At 38.3% G+C, this 27,037-nt stretch overlaps 1 protein-coding gene across 1 annotated transcript in view; it reads right to left on the reverse strand.

Annotated features, from left to right (window-relative positions):
* Nucleotides 1-836: 836 nt before the first annotated feature.
* The window catches only part of RAB6B (RAB6B, member RAS oncogene family), a 171,994-nt gene continuing 145,793 nt past the window's right edge, over nt 837-27,037 (reverse strand). Inside the window, exons 7-8 of the mRNA XM_051985577.1 lie at nt 25,198-25,264; nt 837-6,377 (exon numbers count right to left, since the gene is read on the reverse strand). Coding sequence (XP_051841537.1) covers nt 6,313-6,377; nt 25,198-25,264 — 132 coding nt within the window. The 3' untranslated portion in view covers nt 837-6,312. The remainder of the gene's footprint in view (nt 6,378-25,197; nt 25,265-27,037) is intronic.

The following is a 27,037-nucleotide window of genomic DNA, read 5'->3' on the forward strand; positions in this document are numbered from 1 at the left end:
ATTACCCTGTGGTTCTGGCGCATTGTCATACCAATTTCTGAGTCTGAATCCTGAGGGAGTAGGGTGGTTTTGCCTAAAATGTTCTTAGAGGAGTGGACAGAGTGCCAATTTGGAACCAGATCTAAATCAGAATCCTGCCTCAGGCATCTTAAATTTTTAAGTCACTTATGACTTCTATCAGGTTCAGCTTTTCCTTGTCTGTAAAATGGGAATAATAATGGGAATAATAATATTTGCTTTATAGGATGCTATAAGGGTCAAATGAGATTATTCCTATGTGTGTATATGTATGTAAACATATATATGTATATGTGTGTGTGTGTATGAGAGAGAGATCACTTTGAAAATCTTAAAGAATTATATAAATACTAACCACTATTATGTTACTTTTCAGAAAGTTTGTCAGTTCTTATCTTCCATCCTTTCTCTACAAGACTTTGCAAAGACAAGAAAGAGGAAGGGAGATGTAATTAATTTGGTTTATCTATGGTAATGGAAGATAACAAAATTCCAAAGCTAGAAGATCCATTAGAGAAAATCTAGCTTGAATCCCTTTATAATCAGGAATATTTTAAACCCACAATTAATCTTTTGGTTTCTTTGTTAGCCAAAAGTTTCACTTTCCTTTCTTACCAAGCCCCTTTCCCTCCACCAACAAGAGAGACTATCACAAAGAATAATTTGAATATATTCCCTTTAGGCTGTCCCTCCCCACCACTATAGTTTGGTGCTGAGAGCAGTGGCCAAAAAGTGCCCATTTCTTCTCCTCAGTACAATATCAAAAATTCAACCTACTTTTGTGTCTAGGGTTTCTTAGGAATAGTAGACAAGAGACATTGTATTTGAGAATTAAGACAGTTTATTGTTTGATTGACCAACATGCTAAGTCTTCATTTTTTTTTTACACAGTTTTATGGAAAGTCAATATGGCCACTTGTACCTCCTGAGCCAGTAAGAGACGGACATACCACCATCAGAGCTTCCAACGGCCAGCCACGTTACAGGGGAGGATTGGGAGGAAGGAAATGAGGGAAGGAGGCAAGAGGATAGTGAAGGAAAAAGATGACTCAAAGCTCCTCAGTACACACATCAAGATGTAGACTAATGTCCATGCTATGGAAACGATGACTTGATGCTTATGTAGCACTACCCAGATGGTGCCCTGGCTCCCTCTCCTGAGGCTGACTTAGTGAGACTCAGCCACATTAATTTGCTTAAAGTGGGTTCAGAGTCGGGTGAATTTGTACATCAAGACCCAAGATGGCTGGAATCTAGAAGTATCTTACTAGAAAACAAATTTATCCAAATCTTAGACATCCACACGCTTCAAGGTTGCTTTTCATTTGGATACCATTAAGAAATTTCGGTCATTGGCCAATACTGAGGGTCCGCTAATCTTTTTATCCACCTTCAGGGATATCAGAATGATCATGGAAAGCCATCTTCTTTTGGAGTGGAGTCCAAATCTCTCTTGTATTATCTCCCAACTTATGAACATACTGGGTATAATCTGTTTCCTACTTATCAAGTTGAATAAAGAAATGACTATAAGACTTTATTTCCACCTATTACCCCAAGCATAAAGGCTCTAAAATATGTATTCTATAAATAATCCACATGTAGACATACCATCTATATATAAATGTAGAGCCCCAATTATACACATATAAATGGGCCCTGGATGAAGAATAAGGAGCCCTGGCTTTTGAGACCAGAACAATATCTGACTTATATAACTTTGGGCAGGTCACTTTATTCTTCTTAATTTTCCTATCTGTGAAATAGGGAGAATTAAAATTCCTATCTCCTCTTATCTTGTAGAAATGCATCAAGAATAATTAAGAGACAGGAAAACATTTTCATTCTTTGGGGAAAAGGTAGTCTAGAAATCTAAGATTTTGTGGCTACCATTTAGCTATTCTTAGAGACTATGTATTGACATTGTGTCTTTTGATAATATCCTTCTCCTATTTTCCTAGCCTAGTTTTCAATGTTTTAGTCAGTCATTTAAGATGATACTACTTTCTTTTCCCCTCTACTTCTCATCTTATAGGATAAGACATAAAAGGTCTGTCTATTACATAATAAAACCTTTCAATGGATGAAGTTTCTTTCTTTATGGTATGCTTTTAACTTAACTATTTAGAAATCATCTGTTTTTAATTCCAGGCCAGTGTGGATGAACTACAAGGAGAATATCATTCAAAGACTTAATAGTTCTGAGTTTTTTTTGTTTTTTTTTTCCTGGAGTCTCATTTCATTTCCCATACATGTCCTGGAACGATGGAATCTCAGTGTAGGAAGGTACCTTAGAGAATACTGAGCATCCTACCTGAAGGTTGAATCTCCTCTTTGGGGTCTGATTTATATTGAATACATCAGAGTGAGGAGATGTATGTTAGCATAAGCATTTATGTGGCTTTATGCCCTGGGGTGGTGCTAAGATAGGAATTTCTGCTTAATGTTCATTAAAGAATCTTGTGACATGATGGAGGGAACAGAGTGGCTGGCTTAGGGGTGAAAATGATGGTGGTGAAGCCATTCAAAGAAAAGGTTATAAGCTTACTGGATACCCGAGGTGATCAGGTGCTCCCCAGTTGGAGTACATGACTGTAGTTTTGATGTTTGGACTACTGACTCACTTTCTGATGCTACCTTCGACAGGTTTCCCCAACTATGCTCTCTTGTATGTTCCATTAGATAATCTGATTTTGATTCTGGTTTGGTCCCCCAAAACACTTCTTTAAACCTTGCAATCTTGGAACTATTGTTGATCCTGATTCCCTGTGAAGTTCAACTTAGCCATCCTGGAACCCAAATATTGAGGACCAGCTGAAGACCCTGTCCAACCTGGAACTTCTTTTCTCAGTCCTTATGAGGGGCAATCACTGCAATCACTAACTCGATTGAGGTCATCTCTACAAAGGTATCAACTTTGCCCTTCTCTATCCTATTTGGATTTAGCATTTGTAAACCATTCTTTCTCGGGATATTGCGGGGTTTCTCCTGAGGCTTTCTTCTGGGGAACAGATCCACTTTCTTCTTGAACCAAGTATGGTCCAGATCCCGAGATAAAGTCAAGAGATCACTGAGGTAGAATTAAACCCCAGGGTGTTCTCAATCAAGGATCCACTCTGGTTCTCCAAGCAAGAGCATGGTGATGCTACCTGGTTAGGATGGGAGAAGAAGGAGAAATGCACTTTTGTGAAGGAGGTTTGATTGCTGGAATAGTCCATGAGAAAGGAATTATGCAAGGAGGGTGTAGAGAAAGGAAAAGGTCATGGAATGGCAATCCATAAGACAGGAAGAAATAAAGGCCCTAACCTTTAAAGGAGCATTCAAATAGGAGTTAGGAATTAGGGAGGGAGAGAAGGGAAGGGTACAGGAAAGAGAAAGGGAATTGCTGTGTACACACCTGGAAAACCATGGCTGGCTGCAGGCAACACTAAGACAAGCTATATCTTCCACTGTGCACCAAGCATAGTTCCTCTATGGCTACTAATGGAAACAGGTTCCCGTTTCCTTGATTTTGTGCACGCGTGAAGGGAAGTGTCTTTTTCTCGGCTTGTTTTACAGGAATGTCACAAGAGAAAAAAATGCTACTCTAAGATGCAAAAAGAATCCATACATTCATTCATTGAACACACAGTGGAGATCACTGCAAATCTGTCCGAGACAGAGGTCACAAGTACTTCACTGCAAATAAAAGACCATACATTGTAACCCAGGGACATGAACTCCTTTAAGGTATTGTGAGGTAACTAAGCGATCTTCCACCAAGCACCACTGTAAAGTGTGCGGCATGCGTATGCATGGAGCCACATCCACACACGTGCATCCACACACACATATGTACATATTATATATATATGCATATATAATGTGGAGATATTCTCATGTGCTATATTTTTCCTCTAGTTGAACACATCGATGCATTGGTTTATTGATGGCAAGACAATTCACAAGTTATCTGACAACTATTAATTACCTCTTATTTTGACAGCAGTAGCACTTTTCATTTTCCAAGACTGTCATCACAAAGCAAATCCAACTTGATAACAGTAGGAGAAACAAAAATATACATTGTGTGTGCACGCATGCACACGTGCATGTACGTGTGTGGGGCATATACACAATCTAACTATGTATATATACTTATGTACACACATATATAAAAATTAAGCACGTGACACATCTTATTTTGGTGAGCACATTGATCTTTGTCCTTTGGGGAGAGGAACTCATGGGAAGTCTGTGAACCCTCCTCCTCACCGGAAGGGAAATTTCGCTTCCAAGATCAGCCCCTATGCACCAGTACCGAACGCTGAAATGATGGGGGCAGACCTCTCAGGACAAATGTTAGAGGGTCCTCCAGAGTTCTCCTCTGCTTGGTAACTGTTGGGTGCCATTTTGGATTGGTTTCTGAGAAGTTCATTTCACATATGTTTTCATTCAGACATCTAACTCTTCTGGAGGGATTCTTAAAGAAATCCAATTAGCCCGCCTAAAAGGTTGCCATGATGTTTTCCCTCTTTTTCCCATCTCCCAGTGAAAATGCCTGAAGTGATTCTACATCAGGACCGTTTGGGGGGGTTACAGTTTCTAGTTTTGTATACAGTCAGATTTCTTTAAGGCTGAATTTTCATTTTTCCTTGGCCTTGGTTTCATGGGCCCATCTCTAGTGGGCATGGCTGGCCCAAGGGGTAATATTAGTTAGCTTATAAAAGACATTTCCGAAGGTGTTACGATGGTCTTGGGGACTAAGCCTTTCTCAGGAGTGAATCGAAAATGGCAAGCACAGCTCTCCCTGACATCTTGGTGGATGTCACCAGCACCACTCCCCCTACGCAGGCCACCTGAGGACCCTGCAGCTCAACCATACCATAAAGTGACAACAGTGTAAAACCTTGATATTCATGACAGTGTGTGCGTATAGCTCATGTTTATACTACACAAGTGGAATGAAAAAACATCAAGAAATAATGTTTTTGTAGAACTGTACCCAACAATATTAGCAACTAAAGGTCTAAAAACATTTATTCCTATAGTAGTTCTGCAGATACCATGCCCTCCCCACCCCCCCCACCCCAAAATTATGTATGGAATAATACTGTATGATACACAATAATGAGCTTGGGACACACTTCATCCCACTGATCTTGAGTTCACCAATCATCCAGAACTCACATAGAAAGCAAGTGTTGTACACTGCTCAACATCAAACATTTTCTTTTCTTTCTGCACATCCCTTAGAATGGATCCGAATATACATGTATATCAGTTTGGCAGCTAGGTCAGGAAAATGTTCAGGCTCGTGGAGATTTTCTGCGGCCTGTAAAATTTACATTGGTCCCACCCACATTTGCCAAGATAACTGCTTTCTCCCAGTGTCCACCTACTCCTTAAATCCAACCTGTGTCCCATTTAACAATATATACTCCAGACTCCCCCGGTAGGTTTTCAGGGGGGTGGAATGGAGGGGCAATAGAAAGTTGATTTTGATCCTGTTAGGCCTGCTGCCAGATTTCCCATGGACCATCAAAGCAGCTTTTCCTCAAGGCTCAGGGCTTAGAGCCCAGGCCCCTTTCAATAGCTGATATACATGTATATAAATATATATGGCCACAGAAGAGGAGTAAAGACATAATTACAGCTGTACTTGGCAGCATGCTTTTTTTAGAGTCAGTGTTTGGTTTTAACCACTTGAAGTCTGTACTAAGGGGACATGTTCTGGGTCAGATTGCCCGGGGTCAGAGCTTAATCAAGTTGCCTGGTTTTATTTATTTATAATGGATAGGATGGGGTGGGGAGGGAGGGAGGGAGGGAAGGAAGGAGAGGTTAAGGAGTTTGGGAAGAAGTAAGATGTTGGGGGCAGGGAGAAGAAGTCAAGTGATATAGGAAGGATAAAATGTGGAAGGGGGAAAATCTTCTCTATAAGTTTACAAATATACAAAAACAAAAGGCCCAACCTCTTTCAAATAAAAATGACTACATTTTCATCTGGCAAAAAGTTGTATACACATGATTTAAATTTTTTTAATTTTAACAGTTTTTGGCAATCTTAATAAAGTACAATATATTACAACCAAACCAAAAAACAGTTGTTTAAGTAACAGCTGTTAAGAGTGACATGAGCCCAAACCCCTCCCCTCCCCCTCCCCAATCCCACCCCACCCACAATTGACAGAGAGAAAAAAAAAATCCTCCCATCTTGATAAACTTTTTTTTTTTTTCTTTTAGGAAGCTAACCAATAGGAAGCAACACAACAAGCGGGTAGTGTCAAATGAAGCTGACCAATCCAGGGCTGTGTATTAGCAGGAGCATCCGCCTTCACTAGCTGGGGGCTCTTGTGGTTTGTCCAACTTGATGTCAATCACTGTGGGTGATTCCATGCTAAGGAAGAATGTATCTCACCAAAAAGAAACTACATCATTTCACCCTGCATCTTGAAAATAACGATCCATTCCCATCTTCCCCAGAGACTTGTTTCTAATGACGTCTTGCTTTGCAAATATTTTTCTTTGGAAATACACTTACCTTCTTTGCAATTAATAGATTAGTACATAATTAAACATAATTCATACATGAAAGAAGGGCCTTATAACACGAGTAGGGAGGGCTAGAAGGCACCTCAGCAGTCACCTAACCCCTGGTGCGGGAGAAAGAAATCCTCACCACACACCTTCTTTCTTTTCTGTTTTTTGCTGAGGCAATTGGGGTTAAGTGACTTGCCCAAGGTCATATAGCCAGGAAATGCTAAGTGTCTGAGGCCAGATTTGAACTCGGGTCCTCCTGACTCCGGGGCTGGTGTTCGAGCCACTGAGCCACCCAGCTGTCCCACACCTTCTTTCTAAGGAAACTCAGCAACATTGAAACAAATAGATACAAGTATTTTGTACTCTTGTTTTTCCTCCTACTTTTCTGAATGTTCTTTTCTGTCTTGTTTGCTAGATTATTATCCATTTTTCATACCTAAAAGTGAATATTTCTCTAGCACTCTGTCCTAGGACTGGATGGTTCTCAGTCCACATTCTTTCTCATAATGATCTAATCTGATCTCTCTCCTTCCTTCCTTTCTTTCTTCCTTCCTCCTTTTTTCTTTCCTTCCTTCCTTTTTCCTTCCTTCCTTTTTCCTTCCTTCCTTCCTCCTTTCCTTCCTTTTTCCTTCCTCCTTTCCTTCCTTCCTCCTTTCCTTCTTTCCTTCCTTCCTCCTTTTTTTTCCTTTCTTCCTTCCTTCTTCCTTCCTCCCTCCCTCCTTCCTTCCTTCCTTCCTTCCTTCCTTCCTTCTTTCCTTCCTTCCTCCCTCCCTTCCTTCTTCCCTCCCTTCCTTCTTCCTTCCTTCCTTCCTTTCTCCCTCCCTCCCTTCCTTCCTTCCTCCCTCCCTCCTTCCTTCCTTCCTTCCTCCCTTCCTTCCTTCCTTCCTCTTTTCCTTCCTCCCTTCCTTCCTTCCTCCCTCCCTTCCTCCTTCCTTCCTTCCTTCCTTCCTTCCTTCCTTCCTTCCTTCCTTCCTTCCTTCCTTCCTTGTGGTAGTAGTAGTGGTAAGTCTCAGTAATCCTATCTATGCAGCTAACACCCAAATCTACATCTCCAATGTTGTGCAATCTCATTTTCACATAGCCAACTGCCTGATGCGCATCTGCATCTGGATGTCTTTTGAGATCTCAAACTCAACATATCCAAAAAGAACTGATTCTTTCTGCTCTCTAGAGTTCTCTAAATTGGAGCTGGAGTACCTCAAATTAAAAGATTCCTGCAGATTGTACTTCAGATTCGAGGACCTCATGTAAATACTAAATGACTTAACCACTTGACCACTCTGGCTTATTATTTAACCAGCCTTCTCCATTCCTAAGGCCTTCATATTCACCCAACCTCAGCCACACACAGGGGGTGGCCATACTTTGATAACTCTTGTCAGCCATAATTGTGCTACCTCTAATCTTGAATTCTGAAATTCCTCTTTTATGATCATAATCTCCAATCCTTTCTTTTCTCTTTCAACTTCAAACCTCCTAAACTCCTCCTTTGCTTCTGATCCCTCCATTCCTCTCTATTCTCCCCATCCATCAAACACATTCTGACTTTACTTTCTTATAATAGACCAATTTAGTACTTAAATTCCTTCTCCCCCATTTTTTCTTTCTTTTTTTTCCTTCCTTCTTTCGTTCTTTTTTTTTTTTAACCACTACAATATTTTACCACCTAGTAAACCAGGCGTTTGCTGGTAAATATTTAATAATGATACACATTATTATAACAGAGAAAATGTGTTCAAGACATACTTTTCAGTTTAATCTGTATTATTAGTATTTTCTTTATCATGTTAAATTTAGACAATCCACAAAACAATATATTAAGTCCTAAAATGTAGCACTGGATAATTTCTGAGGTGTCAATGCTCATACTAAAAATTTAACAATTGCTTTAAAGACCTAGTCTGAGCTGGCTCAGACTAACCTTGAATCCTGATTCATTGCTATTATCTGCTTTCTCCACTCCTATTCCCATATTGCTATACCACACCAGAGGAAGTCATGCAACTGGACCAAGAGGACCCATTACAAATTCATTTTATTCGAATTTCAATGGATCCTCACTGCCACAGGGCCATCCTTTTACTCCCTGTGGTTATATAGTTCTATCACACTCTCTCCCCATGCCTCCTATATTTTCTTCTTCTTTCTCTGCCTCAACAGATGGCTTCACTTCCTATTTTATTGAAAAAAAAATCGAGGTTATTTAATCTTGATTTGCCTTATTTCAAATATTCCACACCTCAAAATCCTCTTATTCTTCAGCTATTTTGAACTTCTCTGTCAATCTCTGAGGAAGAGGTGGGCTCCTTCCCTTGCTTCTTTTTCTTTTCCCTTCTACTTCTACTTGTGTCCTTGATCTCAGTTCTCTTCCATATTCTAAAAAGTTTGCTCAAATAACCTTCCCTTTCTTTTCAATTTCTTCTTTCTCATTGCTTGTGTACAAACAAAGCTCTCATTACTCCATCCTTAAAAATATTTACTTAACCTTTCATTCCCTCTAATCAACATTCTATATCTTTTTTTGTTTGTTTGTTTACATTTTATTGATAAGCTCACAGGAAGACATATCTGCCCTTGTGGCCTCCACTTCTGCACCACCGCTCAGTTCTCAATTATCTGTAAACAAGTTTCTGTTTACTACTTTATCCAAGGTTACCAATGCCAAATTCATTTTTTTTCTAAGACTTTAATCATCTTAGCTTTTTTTTTTTTTTAATTTTTTTGAAAATTGGGGTTAAGGAACTTGCCTAGGATCACACAGATGGTAAATGCCTGAGGCTGCATTTGAATACAAATCCTTCTGACTGCAGCATTCTATTTGCTGTACCACCCAGCTGCCCCTCTTTACTTTTAACAATGATTGCTATCCCTTCTTCCCTCATATTTCCATTTCCCTGAACTGCCAAGACTCTGCTCTCTTTTTTCTTCCTCCTTCTGCTTATCTGACTTACCACTCTCAGTATCCCAGATCATTATCTTCCATTCACTAATCCTGGTTGTCCTTCAAGGCTCTGTTCTTGGCTCTTTTTATGTCTTATTCTATAATCTCTCCTTTGGTGATCTAATTAGTTCCCATGGGTTCACAGATTCTTTCTATTCAGATGACTTTCAAATATGTATATCTAGACAATAATATCATAACTGAAGTTCTCTATTACCGGCTTCCTACTGGACATGTCCATCTGAAGTTCAAGATGGCACCTCAAACTCAATACATTTAAAATGAACCTCATTGTCTTTCCCTTAAGCCCTCTCCTCCTCCAAGGTTTTATATTTCTGCCAAAGAATGGTGGTGTAGTAATGGCCAAAGCTAGGTTGGTTCATGATCTACTGATAAGTAAAACTGGTAGAAACTGAGTTCATCATCCTCTCTTCTCTGATTTTCTCCCTTTATAGTCTTCTTCCCCACAAGACACACCGACACACAATACACACACACCCCTTCTCATCTTCCCAACAAGAAATTATGTTCAGATTGAAATTATCTACCCTCTCCTAAGTCCATATCATTGTTCATCCCTGTCTCTTCTTCCTCATTCTTCCATATTTAATCATTTTGCCAAATCTTGTTGATTTTTGCCTCCATTACAGCTTCCATAATTCATCTTCCTTTCTCTTTAGCCCTAGGCCAAACTAACTAATGCTAGGTATACTCTGAACTTGATACTTCATGCCATTTTAATTAAAGTTAGAAAGCATTTTACAAATAATATCTTATTTGATTTTCACAAAGAACCTGGGAGATCAGTTTTATTATTACTCTAATTTTACAGATGAGTCAACTGAGGCAGGCAAGTGACTTGCTTAGGGTCAGACAGCTAGTAAAGTATCTGAAGTCAGTTTTGAATTCAGTTCCTTCATACTTCAGGTCTGAAGCTCTCTGAACTACGATGTCACCACCCCTCACCAGAGCCACTATAATATATAGTTTTGTAATTCTCCCCTTTCTTTGCCTCCAGCTTCTCCCTTCTTCAATTCCTCTTTCACATCTATGCCAAAATAGTTATCCCAAAGCACAAATACATTCCAATAAAAAGAGCTTTAGATATGGGGTTCCTCTGTTACTCACATTTCACCTCTATAGATCTGAGATCTTCATCTGTCAATTGAAGGGGTTGAACTTGATGGTTCCGAGGTCCTGCTAGTTCCAAATCTATGTTTCTACATAAATCTGACAATATTACTCTTCTTCAAAAGACTCCAGTTCTACCATTCTATTGCTTTGGAGGGGCAGAATATCCTCAATTCTTTAGCCTCTCCTTCCTTTTACAATTGGATTAAACATTCTAGCCAAACTGACAAGTATTAACCTTACCCTGAACTTGACATCTCAAAGTTGAGAGACATTTGCATCAAGCTTCCTAGTCTGGTACACACTTCTTCATCTCTTCCTCTCATGATTCTTACCTGTCTTCAAGACTTGCCTCCTCTGTGAAACCTTCCCTCATCCCTCTCCTCTCTCAGTTACTAAGTGCTCTCTCTTTCATCAAATTATCTTGTTTTTGTTTATTTCTTTATTCCTCTACCTACTTAGTTACCTCTGTATATTTATCATCCCCATATCTATCTTCATCAGCGTCTTTATGTCTGTCTATATCATCATGATCTCTATCATGTCTATGTATCACTATCACATCTGTCTGTCTATCTATCTATGTCTACTTACCTCTATCTAAGCATTTTATCCCTCCAGGAAAACATAAGATCTCTGAGGGCAGGAAATGTTCTGCACTTTTTGATCTTCATATCCCTAGCAAATTGTAGACTCAATGAATATTTGTTGAATTGAATTAAGCATCAAGCCTGCTTGCCCAGCCATGGGACCACAGTACCTGCTTATTTTGTTGTCCAAGGGAGATAATTGAATGCCTCTAATATAGATCTTCTCACAATAATTCACTATAATTCAAGTTTTCTCAATGTATAATAATAGTAATGATAATAGTTATGTAGTGCTTTAAGGTTTGTGAAGCTCCCCAATATGCCTGCAATCCTATTTTGTGAAAAAGTTCAGTCCCGACAGCCTTGCCTGGTTTTTAAAAATATTTCAGTGTAAAGAAAAAAGCTAATTAGGGGTGGGTGGCAGAGATAATTTTTTAGATTCTGTGGAGGTGATTCAGAGTTAGCCTAAAGTCCAATGTATCTTTGGCTTCTCCTAAGGTTCTTTGTTTCTATTGTAGCACAACTTGGAGATCACTAGGATGGGAATAGCTGGGGGCTTTGAAGATGAATAGGTTAATCTAGAGAAGATTTCTTTTCTTGGCGGAAATGAAGATAATAGACTGGCAAATACTTTTCTACTAAGCAGGAACTGAATGATGAACCTTACTAATCATCTAAACTCTGAACTTGAGGAATGTTAATTTTTTTTTTTTTACTTTAATATGAGTAGAATCAAAGCCTTAAAAAACACCACTGGATGGAATCATTTGAACTTGAACAAAGCTAATATATTTTCTGAAAGTTCTGTATTGAATCATTACAAAACTAGAACAAAATATTCCACAAATTGAACCCAAACTAAGCTGATATTGATTTAACTTGAGTCTTTGCTATTAATTCCAACAACCTAGAGGCTATTATAGTACTTAGGTGACAGAATATTTTGCCCTCTTTACTTCCCTCTTTCTCTTCTCCCTCCTCCCATTTCCTACTCAATAATAAAAGGGGTTTCTGATGGAGCAGAAAATCAGGACTTCATTTGGAAAGCCTCACCCTATTTCTCGCCCCCCCTCCTCCCGCCTCCTGCCCATCTATACATTACTTCTTAGTAGGAACAGTAGAAACTAGCTAGCTAGGTTAGGCACTCAATACAATGGAAAGAATAATTCAGGGATTTTTCTATTTTAATGTCTCAGGATTGAGTTTAATGATATTGCACAGAGAAGTGTGAAGTTGGTCATGGGAAATAATGTGCAAATAGTCACACTAAATGATAATGATTTTAATTAATAGGAGAGCTTGGTGCTTCTATTCTTTCTCAGCCCTCTGTATTTTTGTTGTTCAGTTGTGTCCAATTCTTCATGGCCCCATTTGGGGTTTTCTTGCCAAAGTTACAGGAATGGTTTGCCATTTCCTTCTCCTACTCATTTTACAGATGAAGAATTGAGGCAAGCAGGATTAAGTGGCTGGATAAGAACTCAGGAAGAGGAGTTTTTTTTTTTTTTTTTGATTCCGGGGCTGGCACTATATCCAGTGCACCTCTTAGATATTCTACCCAATTTGGTTTAGGGAACTGTGAAAAGCACATTGGAATTGAACAAACTTTTTGTTCACAACCTTCTTCAGTCTCTTACTATTTGTGTGACTCTGAACAAAGTAACTGCACATGTCTGAGCTTTAGCTTTCTCATCTTACAAATGAGATTGATCCTTGGAGGAAACTTACAATTCTAAATTATGATTCTATGATCTTTCTACCATCCTCCTCATCTATCAGTTCGTATGGAAGCAAACAATGTTATTGGTTGATAAATTTTTTAATGGAATAAAATCTTTGACCTAGGAATACCATGGTTTAGGGAAATGGCATCCAACTCAACCAGAAGTGAGGGCCTTTGACTTAGAAAAAGACATACTGGCATCTGTATGCTATTGTATTTTTATTTATTTTGCTACATATTTCAGAATCAATTTTCATCTAGTTCTAGAAATACTTGGGAGTGAAAATACCATGAGGGTGTTTGATAACTCTGGGGTAGCATTGGGGTCCTGGCTCTAGAGGTAGGAAGGTCTCAGTTCAAAACCTGCCTCAGATATGTAATGCCTGAACGACCTTGGGTAACTTACTGGATCTCCCTAAGCCTTAGTTTCCCTCTTGATAAAATGAGGAGGTGGTGTACAGACAGTTTAACATTCCTACCATTCTAGCTCTTATGAGATTTGACCATGAAGGCTGAGCTCAGGCTCTGTTAAATATTACCTATTGTTTTTCTTACCTTGTCCTCATTTCTGGCAAGGAAAAGAATTCCCAATCGTTAAATCTCAGTCCCTTTGTTTCGTTCTCTTATCTCTCTCTCTCTCTCTCTCTCTCTCTCTCTCTCTCTCTCTCTCTCTCTCTCTCTCTCTCTCTCTCTCTCTCTCTCTCTCTCTCTCTCTCTCTCTCTCTCTCTCTCTCTCTCTCTCTCTCTCTCTCTCTCTCTCTCTCTCTCTCTCTCTCTCTCTCTCTCTCTCTCTCTCTCTCTCTCTCTCTCTCTCTCTCTCTCTCTCTCTCTCTCTCTCTCTCTCTCTCTCTCTCTCTCTCTCTCTCTCTCTCTCTCTCTCTCTCTCTCTCTCTCTCTCTCTCTCTCTCTCTCTCTCTCTCTCTCTCTCTCTCTCTCTCTCTCTCTCTCTCTCTCTCTCTCTCTCTCTCTCTCTCTCTCTCTCTCTCTCTCTCTCTCTCTCTCTCTCTCTCTCTCTCTCTCTCTCTCTCTCTCTCTCTCTCTCTCTCTCTCTCTCTCTCTCTTATCTTATAAACTTTAAGCAGCTGTTCACCACCCTACCCTTCAATTATATTTCTTTTCCCTCACTATTCTCTCTTCTGTGCCCATTTAACTATCAGAGAATCTGAGAATATCTACATCAGAAGGGATCAGCTGAGGGCCATTAGTCTGGTGATTCTGCCTCCATATAGACATAATCAAATCTAGTCTGTGCCTAATCTACTATTAAGCAGATGTCACCACTCTCCTTAGCATCCCAAAGGGAGGGAGGCAGTGTGATTTAGTGGATAATGTTGAAGCTAGAATAAAGAACTGAGTTCACATTTTGCCTCAGAAACTCACTAGCTATTCGAACTAGGCAAGTCATTTAACCTCTCCTCTCTGCCTCGATTTCCCTATTTATGAAATAGCACCTAGTTCACTGGGATATGGGAAGGATTGATTAAGATAATATTTGAGGAAGATTTTGAAAACTTTAAAGTGCTATAAAAATGTTAGTTACTATTGCTACTGCTACTACTACTACTATTATTGCTGCTACTACTATTACTATTATTACTATTGCTGCTGTTGCTGTTATTACTACTGTGACTGCTACTGTTATTACTATTGCTGCTGCTGTTGCTACTACTATTACTACCACTGTTGCTACTGCTACTGCTTCTATTACTACTGCTGCTGCTGGCTATTACTACAAGTATTGCAGCTGCTATTATTGCTTCTATTACTACTATTATTACTACTGCTGCTATTATTATTATTGCTGCTTCTGCTGCTACTACTACTGCTAGTATTACTACTGTGGCTTCTACTATTGCTTCTTTTGCTACTCCTCTTCCTCCTCCTACTACTTCTGCTGATGCTATTATTACTATTATTGCTACTTTTGCTGCTGCTACTATTACTATTGTGGCTGCTACTATTGCTTCTATTGTTACTACTATTACTGCTGCTGCTGCTGGCTATTACTACAAGTATTGCAGCTGCTATTATTGCTTCTATTACTACTATTATTACTACTGCTGCTATTATTATTATTGCTGCTTCTGCTGCTACTACTACTGCTACTATTACTACTGTGGCTGCTACTATTGCTTCTATTGCTACTCCTCCTCCTCCTACTACTACTTCTGCTGATGCTATTATTATTATTGCTACTTCTGCTGCTGCTACTATTACTACTATGGCTGCTACTATTGCTTCTATTGCTACTCCTCCTCCTCCTCCTACTTCTTCTGCTGCTATTATTACTATTATTGCTACTTCTGCTGCTGCTACTATTACTATTGTGGCTGCTACTATTGCTTCTATTGCTACTACTACTACTACTACTACTACTACTACTACTACTACTACTTCAGCTGCTGCTATTATTATTACTGCTACTTCTGCTATTGCTGCTACTATTACTACTGTGGCTGCTACTATTGCTTCTATTGCTACTACTATTACTGCTGCTGCTGCTACCATCACTACTGTGTTTGCTGCTATTGCTTCTATTGCTACTACTACTGCTGCTGCTGCTGCTATTATTATTGTTGCTACTTCTGCTGTTGCTACTATTACTACTGTGGCTGCTACTATTGCTACTATTATTACTATTACTGCTGCTGCTGTTGCTGCTCCTATTGCTGCTACTACTACAAAAATACTGGTTTGGGGTCTCAAAGTTCTCATCATTTGGAAGTTCTGTATTATAGATCAAAGACTTTTAGACTAGAAGTGACTCAGGAGTATTTGAACCCACACTCTAAAAAGAACTCCTGTCCCTATTATTACGTATTTGAGAAGTGGTCATCCACCTTGTGTTTGAAGACCTCCAATGAGGTGAGGTCCTCTTCCTCTAAAGGCAGACTACTAGATTTCTGTATAACTCTGTTAAGAGATTTCTCCCTGACAACAAGCATCAGTTGGCCTATTGGAAATGACCATTCCTTGCTCCTGGTTCTCTTCTCTCAGGAGATAAGGAGAACAAACCTAACCCTTGCTCTTTAAGTACTTGAAAAGAGCTATAATATTGATACCCTTGGAGCCATGGTGGGAGAACCACAAAAATTTTCTAAAAAAAATTCCGAGTTCCTTCAACTAATCCTTAATGGCAAGTTCTCAAAGCCCTTCACTGCCCTCCAGTTGATACTGAATCCAAATTCCTCTTGTTATCATTTTAAGCTTCTCCCTTCTCTGCCTAATATATGTCTTTTCCCTCCTTACTCATAGCTGACATATACTGTAGTTTACATTCACCATCTGACTGGAGCTTAAAAATAACTGTTAGGCAGATAGGGGGTAATTTGCCCATTTTATACATGAGGGAAACTAAAGTTCAGAGAGATTTCTCAAGGCCTTAAAGCTACAAAATGTCCAAGATAGGATTCAAACTTAGGTTTTCCAGACTCCAAATCCTACTTTCTATACACTATTATTGTTCAATCATATCTGAATCTTTATGACCCAATTTGGCGTTTTCTTGGCTGAAATACTAGAGTAGTTTGCCACTTCCTTCTCCAGCTCATTTGACAGATGAGGAAACTGAGGCAAACAGGACAAATTGACTTATTCAGGGTCATACAGCTGGGTTTGAACTCAGGTTTTCCTGACTTCAGGCCTGGCCCTCTATTTAATGCATCACCTTGAGGCCCAGATTGATAAGTATGGTAAAATGAAAAGAGTCCTGAACTATCAGCAAAAAGCCTTGGTTACTAATCCCAGTTCTCTCACTAACCAGCTACATGACATTGGTCAAATCACTTTCCCTTTTTCTGGATTTTAATTTCCTCACCTGTAAAATGAGGGGAGGAGATTAGATAATTTTTAAAGTTCCTTTTCAGTCTAAAAATCTATGAATTTATACAACTTCTTTTCTTTAAGAAAAAAATAAAGACCTATGCTTTGACAGCAGCAGCAGCAATTTGCTCATATGCTACTATACTTTATATCCTAGGACTTTCATCTTCTTTGCTTTTTTCTTGATTTTCCCCTATGTCTTTATGGCTCTGGAACCATAGATTAAGGATTCATCACTGCCAATGGTTATAATGGTAAGGCTGCTTTTCATAGATAACTTTGGAACTATAAGATGCTATAGACATGTGAAATAAATGAGTGTAAAGTCCCTACATGCTAGTAGCTTTGAAAATATATGGCTTATAATTTGGTGGGGATGGATAATAGATGGAGAGAAAAGGGTTCTATCCTTCTGATTACATGTAATGTCTCTGATAGAGAGAATAGCCTGCAAACTAAGGCAGATTGGTAGCATAGTGAGTGGATAGATCATTGGATCTGGAAGATCTGAGTTCAAATACAGTTTCAGTTATTTACTAGCTGTGGAACCACTGGAAATTCATTTAACCTTAGTTTCTTCAACCATAAAAAGATAAGATAATAGCACTAGATCCCAAGGTTGTTTTGTTGTAAGATAATATTTGCTTATTCTTCTTCCCTACAAAAGGCTACTTATTAAAAGGAAAGGGGCTTGTGTTCTAAAGATTCTATCTTTTCTACCTGTATTTTTAAAATATGTCCCCTATAGGATACTGTCCAAGGGGCTTTAAGTCCCTGGTAACACAGATAACTTAGAATCAAAGCCATTAAAGTTGGAAGGAACTTCGGAGCTTATCTATTCTAATCTCATTTTATAGATATGAAAATTGAAATTTAGCAGTCAAGTGATTTGCCCCTATGTGTTATGGAAAGGAGGATATTATTGGCATTAAAACTGTGAGCATTCGTTTATTAGAATAGATTAGAGAACCCACAGAAATAAAGACACTGCCTTATTGTAAGATCACAGATTTATTTTTTTTTATTTTTAAGTCTCTCTCATCTCTCTCTCTTCTCTCCCTCTCTCTCTTTCTCCCTCCCTCCCCTCTCTACCTCTTTCTCTCCCTCTCTCTCCTTTTTTCCCTGTCCCTCTCTTTCTTCCTCCCTTTCCCCTCTCTCTTTCCCTCCTTCCACCCTCCCCCCCTCTCTCTCTCGGCTGAAAAGCATACAAAAAGTTTCTTTCCACTGAATATCTCCTGCATGAGACAATTGCGGGGCCAGCTGCCTTTCCTGCCTATTCCTAGTTCTGATTATAAGAATGTGATGCTGTGGGCATCATTATTTACAAATGTACTCCCATATACAACTGCAGATTCATTGAATTGTTCTGTTTTAAAAGACTAGGTTTTCACGAAGTGCTGTCTTTTCCATTTCAGGCATTCTACCCCTCCTCCTCCTACCTGTATGTAGAATTCTAGTTTCCAGCTCACTTAAGGAATTGCTGGAAGCACTTGGCATCTTCCAATCCAATGAGAGCCATGATGGCTAGGTTCAATTAAAAAGACAGTGGCTCCTTTTCAAGAAATCTATTTTAATTAGGAGAGAAACATTAGCTGGCTTTGGGGAAAATGCCACATCAGCATTTCCATTTTTTCCCTCTATTCTTTAAGGGTTGGTTGGCAGAGCCCACAAGTTGAACTGATTCAATATCTTGGGGCTCTTAAGACATTGCAACCCAAAGAAAGGGTTCTAGTACTGTTATATTAGAGATGTAGGAATGACATTCTGGATTTCATGATTCTAAAGGAATAGAAAAGGAGAGCACTTGCTTAACGGTACTACTCCAAAGGCTATTTTGCTCTATTTTTTTGGCAAGGTTGCACTTAAAACTTTCCAAAGAATTCTGCCCTTAAAAAAAGCCACTTTGGGGGATAATTTTTGACTTTTTCAATAACATATATTAAGATTTCTAATATAAGATGCATTTCTAACTCAGCTACTTAACTACATATGTGTCCTTGGGCAATTAAAAGCAGCTTGATTAGTGGAAAGAAGTTAATGAATTTGGAAATGAGAAACTCTGGGCTTGAATCCTGCCTTATATATTAAATTGCTGAGTGAGTAATATATATTACTTCATGGCCAATATTTTGGCCTTTCCAAATTTAACCAGGTTAGTCTCAATATGATACACGGTCCACCGATGAACCCAAACTTAAACTTTTTCCAGCTTGGAAATAATTTCTAGAGTCCCATTTAGCAGAGTCTTCAAGACACCAAGTATCCTCAATACCCAGGTTCTAATCCCACTTCGTCCATTTAGTAGCTATATGATCCTAAGTAAGTCAACCTCACTGGATCTCCATTTCTACATCTATAAAAATAAGGGAGTTAGACTCAATAGCTTCTAAAATTTCTGCTGGTTATAAGTCTATAATTTTATGGTTTATACTGCAATGAAGCAAATATTTAGTACCTCTGAAGAATATAACCAAAGAGAATCATAATTTGCTTCCATCTTAGATCAGACTCCTTGATAACATTGAAAAAGAAAACTCCCAAGGCTCCTTTATTCCTAAATTTGAAATGATTCTTCTAAGCCAGTCCAGCCAGTCCAACCATGTGGAATGATCCTACAGAGAGCAGGAAGACCAAGGAAGAGATCTTGGTTCTTTCAGGCCACTAGATTCCACTAGGGATATTCCTTCCTAGAATGCACTAGGTAGCATTTTTTTATGTACAGCATTTAAGCATCTTTTATTTATGCATTAATGTATTCACTCATCCTTCCAATGTGTAAAAGCCTATAACAGGTCTAAGAGAGAGACAAAGTTGAATAAGAACTGGATCTGGCCTTAGGGAGCTTGAAATTATATTTTCCAAAATGAAATTATTTCCCTTTAACTGGTGGAATTAAAGGGCTTGGAACTGAAAGAAGTTCTAAATTTAGATATTCTCTGGTCCAAGCTTCTCATTTTACAAATAAGCATCATTAGGTCTAACCAGATTCAGTTCAAGGTCACAAAGGTGATAAAATTCATCAAGTCATAAGATCCTAGATCTAGAGTCAGAAGGAATCTTTTGGTCCATCCACATTTTGGTCCGTTCTATATAGTCTACCATCCAATGACACTGGCCTCCTTGTTATTATTCCTACAAAATATACTCCATCTCCATATTCTGGCCATTTTTTCTGGCTATCCATCATATCTGAGATGTTTTCCCTTATCTCTGCCTCCTAACTTCCCTGGCTTCCTTCTTTCAAGTCCCAATCAAAATCTTATCTTTTAAAGAAGATTTTTCCAGATTTCTTTCATGCTAATACATTTCCTTTGAGAGTGTTTCCATTTTTTTTCCTTTTTATATGTTGTTTTTACACATTTATTATCATATTGTTTCTCTCATTAGACTGTGAGCTCCTTGAGGAGAAAAGGTACTGTTTTTTTCTTTTGTTTTGTTCACTTATTTTAGTATTCCCATTGCTTAGCACAATGCCTAGAACATAGTAGATACTTCATAATTGTGTCTTGACTAGTTCCATGCCGCCATTTTATGAATGAGGAGGCTAAAGCCTAAATTGGTTATTGTTTGATTTTCATTCCTGAATGTCATCCCAGACCAGCTAAGTAACTTATTCAGTTACTTACTTAAGCTAGTTACTTAAGTTACAGGACAGAGCTTAGATTATGAATTATGAATTTGTGGCTCTAAGATTTTTTTCCTTACTGCATGCTCCTTATTTTTGTTTGTTGGTTAGTTTTATTTCTTCTTTTTCTTTTTCTTTGCTAGAAGAAATAGCTTGTCAGAAAAAAGCAGAGGAAAAAGTCAGAAATGAAAGTGATATAAAAACAAAAGATAGTAATACAATTTAAAATCTATTTTATAATCTTAAAGCGTTCCCTAGGATCAGGGAGATGCTGAGTCAGATTGGACTAGTTTGGAAGAGTCAATAGTTAAATCTCAGTGTAAGCATTTATACCTCAGAAATTGGTAAAAAGCTACAATTTAGGGCTTGACATATTATTTATTGATTTGCTTTCTTAGGAAAGTGATGGAGAATATAATAATAACACAAATTAAACTTAATAAGTAGGCTTTTTCCTACCTGGAGAGCTGCTTGTTAAAGTATAATTTCAAGCTTCCTAAGGCCAGAACCAGCTTTTATTCAACTTTATATCCCCTTTAGGCCTGTCATAGAATTGGATAATATTGGATGGTTGAATTAATACATTAACACATAAATAAAAGATGCTTAAATGCTGTACATAAAAATGCTACTTAGTACCTTCCAAGAAGGAATAATAATGGTTTGAAAGAACAAGACCTCTTCATTGGTCTTCCTGCTCCCTGTAAAATCATTCCATTCATTATACATTTTATGGTATATTCAAGCATACTTGTTCATGTTCATACAGTCTCATGTGTTGGGGATAAGACTATTCCATAATCAACCCTCTATCCATTGTATCATGCTACCTCTCAACAATGAGCACTACCTTCTCTCTTTGCCCTATTTTGACTGATTATGCCTTATGCCTCACACAGCTGTCAAGTAGAAATATTACTTTTCTTCTAGGATATTATTTAAGTATCCTCTTCCTTATTTTTCTCAACTATTGACTGTCTGTAGAAGGAGTGGATTGATTCATTGGAAGTGTGCATGAAGGATATTTGCAAGCACATCAAAGAATGGCTTTCATAGGCCAGTCCACCCATGCTTTATGCCATTGACAATGATTCCCTCATACCAGAGAATGCACAGCAAAACGAAAGAAGACAGAGAGGAATGGAAAATAAAATAAGGATTTAGAGGTAAAAGCTTGTGTCTTATAACTCCAAATTGATTGTCATTGCACCCCAATAGAGCACAGTAGAGAGTCAAAAAGTAGGACCATGGAGAGTGCCCAGAGGGTGGGGTGTCCATATTCTTATGAAGCAGAGATTTAAAAACACTAGTTTAGGAACATTAGGTGGTATGTCACAGTGGGCAGGTGGTCAAGTGGTTAGAATACTATACTTGGAATCAGGAAGACATGAATTCAAATCTTGCCTAAGACACATGTATAATGTCCTTGGGCTTCAGTTTCTTCATATATAAAATGGAGATAATAGTAGCACCTAGTGTGCTATCTATGATAAAGATAAAAGGAAGTTAGACATCTCGTTTGCAAATCTTGAGATGCTATATAAATATCAGCTATTATTATCACTCAGAGAATCAACCTTTTGATCGATCTGACACTGATTTTGCTTAGGGCAAGTTTCAGGGTATAAAATACAATACAGGGTCAGATGGGGTTGACCACAGGAACACAAGATCACAGATTTAGGGCTGAAGCAGACTTCAGAAGCAATCACTCCAACTCCTTCATTTTGCAGGGGAGGACATGCAGGCTCAAAAAGGGTAAATGATCTGTTCCAGGACTCACAAATAGCAAATATCAGAGGTAAGATCATAAGGCTTTTCTTGTTTCCTGCTAGAGGCTCCTCCCCTCCTGGGAAAATGTAAAATTCCTTTTCCTTCATTCTCTACCCCCTTGTCATACTGATAAGATGGGACAGTTGCTGGCAGTTTCTCCCGAGAGGACCTCTTTCCCTGAAGCTCTTTTGCTCAACCATCAAACACAATGGCTTGGGTCTAGGCCAGAGATCAAAGAGCCCCATGCTAATGGTATTGATCATGCTGCTAAACAGCCAACTTATAAAACTCTCTGTCAGGGAAAGAAGGCTGAAGAAGCTGTGATAACCTTCTAGACCTCATCTGAAACACAAATTCCTAGCCTTAGGTGATTTCTCCAGTGCCAGGCAAATGAGAGGAAGCGCCTTAATGTAAGAGATAGAGGATCAGACTTAGTTGAGTTGCAGGGAAGATCTGAGTCCAAATCTTGACTTGGATAGACATCAGCTACGTGACCATTGAACTTCTCTTGGCTTTAGTTCCCCTACCTCCATCAGTCTCATTTGTCTCATCTGTAAAATGGGATGATAATAGTACCTATCTCAGCCAGATTATCGTGAGGATCAAAGGAATTATATAAAGACTTTTTAAAGGTCAGCAATTATGTTCCATAGGGCTTCTAGTTAGGAATCATAGTAAGACAGTGTGATCTATCAGAAAAGGTTAAACTTGGAATCTATTCTAACTTCTGTCATGAGTGAACTGTGTGGTGGTAGGTAAATCATTTGCTTTCCCTGGGCTTCAGCTTTCTCATCTACAAAGTGTGGGGAGTGGTCTAAAATTCAAGGGTTTCTCATCTCTTTTTTTTGTCCTGGTCTTCCTGGACAGTCTAGTAAAGTCTATGGTCCTCTTCTCAGAATAACACTTTTAAAACATAAAATAAAAACATAGGATTACAAAGGAAACCAAAGATTAGTGAAAGTAAAGATACTAGTTTTCCACATCCAAGTTCACGAATGCTGGTTATTCATGAATTCCAGGTTGAGAATCCTTAGCCTAAATGGTCTTTATGATCCTTTCTAGCCCCAGTATTCTGATTTCTTAATCTCATGAGGAATTCAAATGTTTTTTATTCCTATTCCTTCTTTCTCCAGTGTATTCTCCTATGGAATCTGGAATTTTGAGACTGGAAGTAACTTCTATGGATTATTTAATCCATCCTTTAGACAATTATAATTTTCAAAGCCCATTAGAGGAACAATTTCCATAACTCCTTAAAGAATCCACACTAATATTAACAAACTTGATATGAATCCTGCCTCACACTTATTATCTGTGTGATACTAGACAAGTTATTTTAGCCTCAGTTTGCTCCTCTGTAAAATTGGGATAATAGTAACACATCTCACAAGGTTGTCATGAAGATCAGATGAAATAATGTCTATGAAGTGCTTTTTAAACAAAGAACTATATAAATGCTGGCTATTGTTTTTCATTATTATGTAAGAGCCAATTTCCATTTTTACATGATAATAAAAGAAGAAGAGTCCCAGATAACATGTGCCTTCTTCTTTTCCATCCTTCTTCTTCTTGTACAAGACCTTGGAAATAGCTTTCTGCTGGTTGGCTGAGAAACAATTTATCCCTGGGAAGTAAGTACAAGAGAATGCTTGTTTCATTTATTTTACTAACCATGCATTTCCATGGAGCACTGTGGTTTGACAAAGGCCATCAAAAATTTGATAAATGTTTTGTGATGTACTTAGTGATAAGGCTCTTTGTAGGGAATACCAAGAATGGATTAAAGGGTCTCAGTTTCTTTTCCTTGCAGAAAAAGTCTGAGCTTTCTTCCTGTGCAGACAGATATATTTTAGAGTTATATAGCTCACTCAGGATCCTAGGTTCTGGTTCACAAGCCACTGGGAGGGGGCCTGAGATTGCAAGAAGATCAGTACCATGATTTTGGTATGATTCCTTTGGATATGATAAACAGGCACTACTTTTAACATTTTTATCCTGATTTGTGATTTCTTTGGTGTCCTGAACTCCCCATTAAAGAACCTTCTTCTACAAATAATGAACTAACCTCTGCTCTGTCATATAAATCTTAAGAAAAATTCTTGTGGCATTTTAGAAGATTAAATGATTTGCCCAGGATGACATAGACAGTTTGGATTGGAGGGAAAACTTGAATACAGCTCATCCTAACTCTGCACACTTTTCATTAGCTACTATTTTATATTCCTCTGTATATATTAATAAGACATGAAATTTATAGGGTTATTTGAAAAGAGGAAAGCCCACTAAAACCAAACTCTAGATATATCTGGATTGTTTTGTTCTAAAAGGTTTTTGCTTTAATGAGTACATTGCTAGAAATTGCTTTCCCATTCTACAAGAGTTAGATATAAGAGGGAGACAATCCTAGACTTTCCATAGCTATCTAGCAAAAGAAAAGAAGTTTTAAATCTATTATGAGGAAGAAACAAATCATATTTGTGAGACTGGATTAGATTGGATACCCAAGCCAGGCTTGGGCATTTATGTCTATTTGTATGCCAGTAATTGTTTTGGTGGGCCACTTGGGAGTTTAAGTGGATTTCTATAATGGGAGGTGTCACTTGGAGAGGAACAGGTATGATGATTTAAAGGATTTAAAAGAGATAGTTTTCACATATTAGAACAGGAGAGGATACTTTCCCACCCTCTCTTTGATAGTACAAATGACATACACTTTGGTCCCTTAGTCATTCAGAGTGACTATTACATGGATTAGAATTAGAGAAGGAATTATACAGGATTATTCCTTGTATCAAATTTGTGGCACTTATATCAGCAGGGTACTATTACCATGCTGAGACATATGGTAGCAGGTTATATGGAGATCTCTGTCCAAATAGAATTTTACTAATGTAATAGAATCTTGAATGTGTAGGATTCAAATCCAATCCCTACCCCCAGAAGGACAGAGCTTGCAGTTTTACTCCATTGTCTATGTTTTTTCAACTTTCTCTTTTCCCAATATATCTAGCTTTCATTTTCCAAGAAGACCGACTCACTGGTTCCAGGAAAAGGATACTCCCTTCTTTGCTTTTTTCCTGAACGTTCTCCATTCCAGGTAGAGCTGATGCGACACGTCGGAATAGCTGGGAATTAGGGATAGGGGATAAGGGAGAAACACAACATGAAAGGCATCAGAATGAATGTTGTCTTTTCCTCCTTCCCTTCCTCCCTCCCTCCCTCCCCTTGCCTTCCTCATGGTGTTTTCCATCCACTTTCTGGGAGCTGTAGCCTTTCACAGCAATGTGGGAGATTGGTAGCCAGGGACAACGAGAGGCTTGTCATGGAAATGGGAAACTTGAGAATAAAGAGGGTTATGGTTGCTGAGGTCCATACAAGGGCTGACTCTGTAGTCAGGAAAAAGAATTTGGCAAGACCAGACTCCTTCTCAAAGGACTGTAAATCCCAGGAATAGAGAACTAAAATTCTGTCCTATGTACTGAGGTATTAAATTTGAGTCAGATCCATTGTTATCACAAAGTCTAGTCATGTCTAGAAATATGCATAAACCATGTTATCATATAATTATAGCATGATAAAAATGTGTGCATGTATGTGCATGAACATCTCTAGACCTCAATGTACTGCAAAACTGAATGATGAAAGTACAGGAAGTCCATCAGGAAGGGCACACAGGAGTTCCAATAGGTACCAGAAACATCTTTACTTACTGAAAATTTAAAACAATAACAACAACGAGGAGATATTGATACTCATATAATGATACAAAAGGTTCCTGTTCTCTTTCTGGGGATTTGTGGAGTCTAACACAATAGGATTTTGAAAGACTGCATGGTACAATTAATAGAAAGCTAGCCTTAGAGTATGGAACACTGAAATCCCAATCCTGCCTGTGACACATACTAACTGTGAGATTGACCAAATCACTAACCTTTATAATACCTCCAACCAATTTTGCAGGGTTAGAATTATAGATCAGTTGCTGATCTGTCCTAGTGATGAAATTTTCCACTGTATGAGTTCCTTACCCTGATGGAATCCCAGCTTTTGATTTCCCCCAAATCACAGGATTTAGAGCTAGGAGGGGACCTGAAGCTGGTATTCTTATCCAACTTCTTTAATTTGAGATTCAATACTTTAAAAAAAAATGCTAGGCTGTCTTGCTAGATTAGATTATGGGGTGTATGGGAATGAGTCTTGAACTAGGAGCCAGAAAATCTGCTTCTGGTACTGGCTCCACCTCTTAATATCTATATGATCTTCACTGGGTCACTTAAGATGTTTCAAAACTTCAATGTCCTTGGCTGTCAAAAGGACACAGCAGTACATTAACTTACCACACAAGGGATTTCTAAGTATTGAATGAGATCATAGGATCATAGATTTAGAGCTGAAAGGAATATAGGAAACCATCTGGCCCAAACAGCTCATTTTGCAGATGAAGCAACAGAGTTCTGAGAGTTTATGACTTGCCCCAAATCACAATTAGTAACCAAAAAATCAGGATTTGAACCCAGTTCTTCAACTCCAAATTCAGCACTCATGACTAAACTATGCTGATATCTCTATAGTTTTACTAAACAAAATAAAATTTAGAAGCTTCTTTAAGGAAAGAATGACCAAAAAAATCCATACTAAATTGAATTAAGGAGACTGGTATAGATGTTCTTTTAGTTCCTTTTACCTCTAATGAGTTAACCAAGCTTAGTATAGTTTTTAATAAATTCTTGAATACTAGGAAAGTCCTAAGATGTGGCAGCTGTCTATATCTCTGGAGTTTCCTTGAAAAACTATTTTTTCTTTTAACATAATAAATGGTCAACCTGGAGAAGTACACTTGACCTCTAGTCTAAGTTTTCTTGGATTTATTTTTTTTTTTATTTAGTGAAGAAAACAGC

The sequence above is a fragment of the Antechinus flavipes genome, chromosome 3, assembly GCF_016432865.1.
Source record: "Antechinus flavipes isolate AdamAnt ecotype Samford, QLD, Australia chromosome 3, AdamAnt_v2, whole genome shotgun sequence".
In the NCBI taxonomy this organism is placed as follows: domain Eukaryota; kingdom Metazoa; phylum Chordata; class Mammalia; order Dasyuromorphia; family Dasyuridae; genus Antechinus; species Antechinus flavipes.